At 50.8% G+C, this 4668-nt stretch overlaps 1 protein-coding gene across 1 annotated transcript; it reads left to right on the top strand.

Moving 5' to 3' along the window:
• Window positions 1-510: 510 nt before the first annotated feature.
• EMH_0017970 (SAG family member) lies at window positions 511-1684 on the top strand (the record flags this gene model as incomplete). The annotated part of the gene is made up of 4 exons (XM_013501034.1): window positions 511-616; window positions 815-990; window positions 1083-1486; window positions 1576-1684. The coding sequence occupies 4 exons, from the start codon at window positions 511-513 to the stop codon at window positions 1682-1684; spliced, it is 795 nt and encodes a 264-aa protein (XP_013356488.1).
• Between the last annotated feature and the right edge of the window lie 2984 nt (window positions 1685-4668).

The raw sequence follows: 4668 nt of genomic DNA, 5'->3' as shown, positions 1-4668 counted from the left end.
TCAAAGCAGCGGGCCGGGGTTCTGTCGCGAACTGACCGGTCAGTGCAGGAAACAAGGAGTTAAGGAGAATCATATCTTTTATGATATGCTAATAACGAATTTAAATGGGAGATTGGTGCTAGTTTGTCCAGCGATGAGCCTGCAATTCGGTGTCTGTGACGGAGGTGCTAGACACAAGCATCCTAGGGATCCCGCAAGCTGATTACGTCAGCATTGATGTCTCATCGCCTTGTCTTGAGTGTTTTTGTACAACCAAAATAATTTTAATGACCTTTAGGTTTTAGTTTCCTTTTGCGGGGGTCGTAGGACGTTGCCGAGCAGAGTCACAGTGGCCCGGCCAGCCCAGCAGGAGCACCGTTCAGGAGGAACCCCGGCACCGAGTGCCGAAACGCTGTTGAAGCAAAGGATGATGTCGTGGTCGAAGTTGTTTCGGTGGAAATTCTACACGCGAATGTGTTTTAGGTTGCCTTTAGGCTCACTATTCAGCCGCTTCACCAACTATTAAAGACGATGTCACCTCTCACGCTGGTCGCAGTCATCAGTGCCTCGTTCCTCGCATTCGCCACTGCGAAGGGCGCGGAGCCAGGAACAGGGCCAACGTATTCCGTATCCCTGGGTAGGTTTTCAACATAAAACTCTTTTGGTTTCCCGAACTATGCCCTCAGCTGGAGGAGCCGCGGCGGTGTTGTCGACAGCGCCGAACCCCACCAAGGGACTTGGCGTCATGAGCACGCATCCAAAAGTTCCACTATGACACTTCCAGAGTGCAAAACGTTCTTCACGTGCTTGAAATAATTCGGTTTCTTTGCCACAGGTGGCGATGGCGAATGCCTCGCCGCGGTCAACGCTGCTCGCCAGGCAGTTGGGTTCAGCCAGCTGCTACAAGCAGGAGAAGGAGATACAAAAAAACGGCTGCCTGGAGAGGTCACTTCTCAAAAGGAATCAGAAGATGGTTGGGCCTGGAAGCCGGTGTGCGAGTCCTTGATTCCAGTAAGTCGTCTGCTGTCTTAACAGCCCTACAGAGCATATTTACAGCCTGCGCAATGTAGCTTGGTGTTTCCCCATTCTCTTGCTCTTTCCAGACCAACGAGAAATTAGGAGATGCTGCAGGCTCTGGTGAGCAAGCTCAGTTCGAGAGCGGCACATACGCGTACCACGTCGTTGATAATCCAGATGCCGTCGACTGCACAGCCATTGTAAACAAGTGGAAAGGTGCCTACAGCAACTTTGATGGATTGCCTCCACCTAACAAAACGGATGAGGCGCTGTATCAAAAACAGGAGAACGTCTCGTTCGTGGCCCTTTACAACCCTTCAGAGAACGCTACTGCAGATTGCCGTGTCGTCACTTGCACTAAGACGACTCCTGCAACTGCAAGTTTCACAGCAACAAGAAACACCGGAGATAAAACGGAAACGGGCTCCGCTTTGATCTGCATGACCGTGCCTGATGTGCTTCCCAAGGAAGGAGGCAAGGCCCCTTTCACGTAAGTCCTTTCACCCTCCGCGCTTTCCTGTCCTCCTTGTATTCTTTCAGCAGATGGGACTGCCTTGTTTCTCGGCGTGCTTTTTGCAGGGAGGAGCAATGGGGACAGATCGTGACCGCCCTCGAAGGCTCTGCCTCCGCCGTTGTGCCCGGCGTTGTCAGTCTTGCATTGGGGATCCTTGGCCTCAGCATGCTGTGAAATGAAAGCTTTTTAAGAGAGGGATGATCCAAAAGGCTCTTTCCCTACGGTTGAAGGAAGCCAGAGTTTCGGAAGCCAGAGTTTCGCTATCTGCCGAGGTGTTGAAGTTCCCGAATAACATACTGCACACTCGATGCAGATAAGAAGCTTGCGGGTCTTGAGAGCATCGGGGCTGAGTAGGCTGCTGGCGGATCCTTAAACTACCCGAGGTACCGATGAAAGCCTGCCTATAAAATGCGCGATGAGCTCTTTTTGTGTACAGAGACAAACTGTATTTTTGCCTCTATGCTCTGCCAGTGGAGCTCCTGCGCTTCACTGTGAAGGCAGGCGCTGCTTGGCGATGAAGCTTTCAGCTTGCTTATACTTACTATACTTACTTTTTTTATGCTCCCCACGGTGCTGTCGGGCTCCATCATCATACTAGTGGCGGCTTCCCGTGAAGGGTTCAGCCTGCCAGTAATACTTGGCGGGTGTGGAGAGAAAATCCGTTCAGTTCAACTCGCATTCAGGTGTTTACGTAACTTGGCATTATATATTTTACAGCGCGCCAACCCACACGTGTGCAATGGCTACGGGCATCAACTCGTGTAGAACCAGCCGAAAAAGGTTCTACTTTGGGGGGTCTAAATAGCTCCGCCGAGTCTCAAAGCCTGAAGTACAGGCGAACAGGCAACAGGACGGTGGTGTCTCTCATCCATAGCAAATACATAATTTAGCCAGACATCTACGCAAAGGTCTGGAACCAACTAGCTCATATAGTATCGTTGCGGCCCATCCAGAGCCTCCAAATATCACTTGGATTTCGCATTATTAAGCTAGACCGTGGATTCCGCATTATTAAGCTAGCTCATAAGGTATCTTTGTAGCCTATCCAGAGTCTACCGCCACAGCTCTGGGCGTGCAAGGGCACCGTCTGCTGCAGACATCGCTCCCTAGAGAGGACCCATAAGGCTGGGTATCATCGCAGCGCCAATTATTATATCATCTTCGCTATTCATTTTATAATTCGAAGAGGATAATATGCNTCTCGAAGCAATTCGTATGCACCACTGCGTCGCTCGGTTGTGCATCGACACCACACAGGCGTGCACGAAACCGAGCATATGCATTGGGCTTAAGCCCCTGGCTTGTGCCAGGGGAACACAAATGACAGCGTTTGTAATTCATTTCTAATGTTTTGACCAATGTTCAAGCGGCGGATTACAGTCTACCTGATATGCTCCACTAACAAGGAGATTCGCACGTCCAGTGGCCCGGTCAACCTCGGGAGACAGGTATGGACACTAGCAGAACAGTTTAGCGGCGCCGAGACCCCACCAGAAAAAAGACGTGGAGGCTACCACTACTGAGGTGCTTGCTTATTAAGGGTAATTATGTCCCTTCTATGCGTGCATTCGAGGTATTTCAAGGTTTACGGGTCTCGTTTTTATTGTGAACGACAACTTCGAGCACTTGACGGCGCTTCAGTTTCTCTGTTTTCTATACTGGGAGAAGGTTCCACATTCTCTAAACATTATTGGAGGAGTTCGTCTTCTCTAAACAACGGGGTAAGACTCCAACCTGCCTTCCTCGCCTAGTGTGGTTGGTGGTCTCACTAACGGCCCCGGGAAAGGCTGTTGCAGATCTGCCGTGCCGGCACAGATATTACAGAGGTTGCGGGGGGTGTGGAGCGGCACGTAACGCATTTGCTTGAATCTCGTGCTTATTAGGAAGTCCTGAAGTTTATTTACCCCGCGTCGTCGGAGCATCCAAGCAGCCTCCGTAGCATGGTGCAGCAAGGTTCGTCTCAACTTGTCACTATACATACTTCTACTTGCGTCTAGGTTCGGTGCACCGGGCTAAGGAAATTGTTGACAATTCTTTCCAGTGTGTGCACATGCGTCAGCAGGGGGACTGCATACGCGCGCTTGTGTTGTTACCGCAGTAGTTGTACAAAAATGTGCAGCAACTCGTGGAAGAGTTCGTAATCTCCTCTGCGCACCATCACCACCACACACCCTTGTGCCGCCGCCCAGATGATGCCTAGAGCTTGAAGGGAGGCCAACTCGTTTTCGTCCTCCGCATAATCCACCCTAGGCCGCTCCGCAGCTGTGCCCATCAAACCCGGAGCTGACGGGGAGGGCAGCTGGTCTCGGGCAATTTTGCTATCCTAGGCGTTTTGGCTCCTATGCTGCATAACGCAAGTCTGATAGACGACTGAGGAATTATTTTGCAGCATCAGCTGCGATGAAAATCTTCGTTAGCTCGTTTACCGTACGGTCGAGTCACGCACTGCTCGGCGCGTGTTGCAGGCTTTCTCCCGTCTTTGACAGTGAATGCAAGGATGACATCAATATAATTAGTTAGCAGTCTTTTTTTGAGCAAATTGTTGGCTTAAGCACTTTACAAGTGCGCAGACATGCCTTCAAGGCAAAGCCTCTGACGGCGTGGTCGGCGCAGAACTGCTCGGCGTTGCCAGCTGTACCAAAGTGTGTGCCTCAATCTATGTCAAGAATCGCCTTGCCCAACCAATTAGAAAGTCATTATGTAAAGTATAAATGGAATTACACTTTTACTGCTTGTGTCTGCTACGAAAAACAAGCTGCCAACCCCGGTTTCTCTGTTGGCCTGCCTAGCAAGACACGCCTCCCGCGCACCGGCACATTGAGCATATCTGAGCCAACGAAAACCAGTCAAGCCACCGTAGCATTTCATTCTGCCGAGCATCCCTTCTTCATATGTAATTTGGATATTGCTTGTGGTGGAGGGATTCAACGAACTGTGTTTAAGTGCTCATATCGGGGACTCCAACGTTATATATGGCAACAATGCCGGCACTCCGCCTGCTCACGGTCGTCAGTGCCTCGCTCCTGCTCCTGGCTAAAGTTGATGGCAGCAGTGGGGAACCGCCTCAAACACCAGCAACAACCAAAAAAACCACATACGCTGTCGAATTGGGTACGTTGGCTGGCCGCGGGTGATGTTAAATGCTTGAAGTGCTGCAT

Source organism: Eimeria mitis, genomic scaffold (genome assembly GCF_000499745.2).
Source record: "Eimeria mitis Houghton genomic scaffold, Emh_scaff620, whole genome shotgun sequence".
Taxonomy (NCBI): Eukaryota; Apicomplexa; class Conoidasida; order Eucoccidiorida; family Eimeriidae; genus Eimeria; species Eimeria mitis.
The sequence above is the reverse complement of the archived record's forward strand: the minus strand, read 5'-3'. Positions and strand labels throughout refer to the sequence as shown.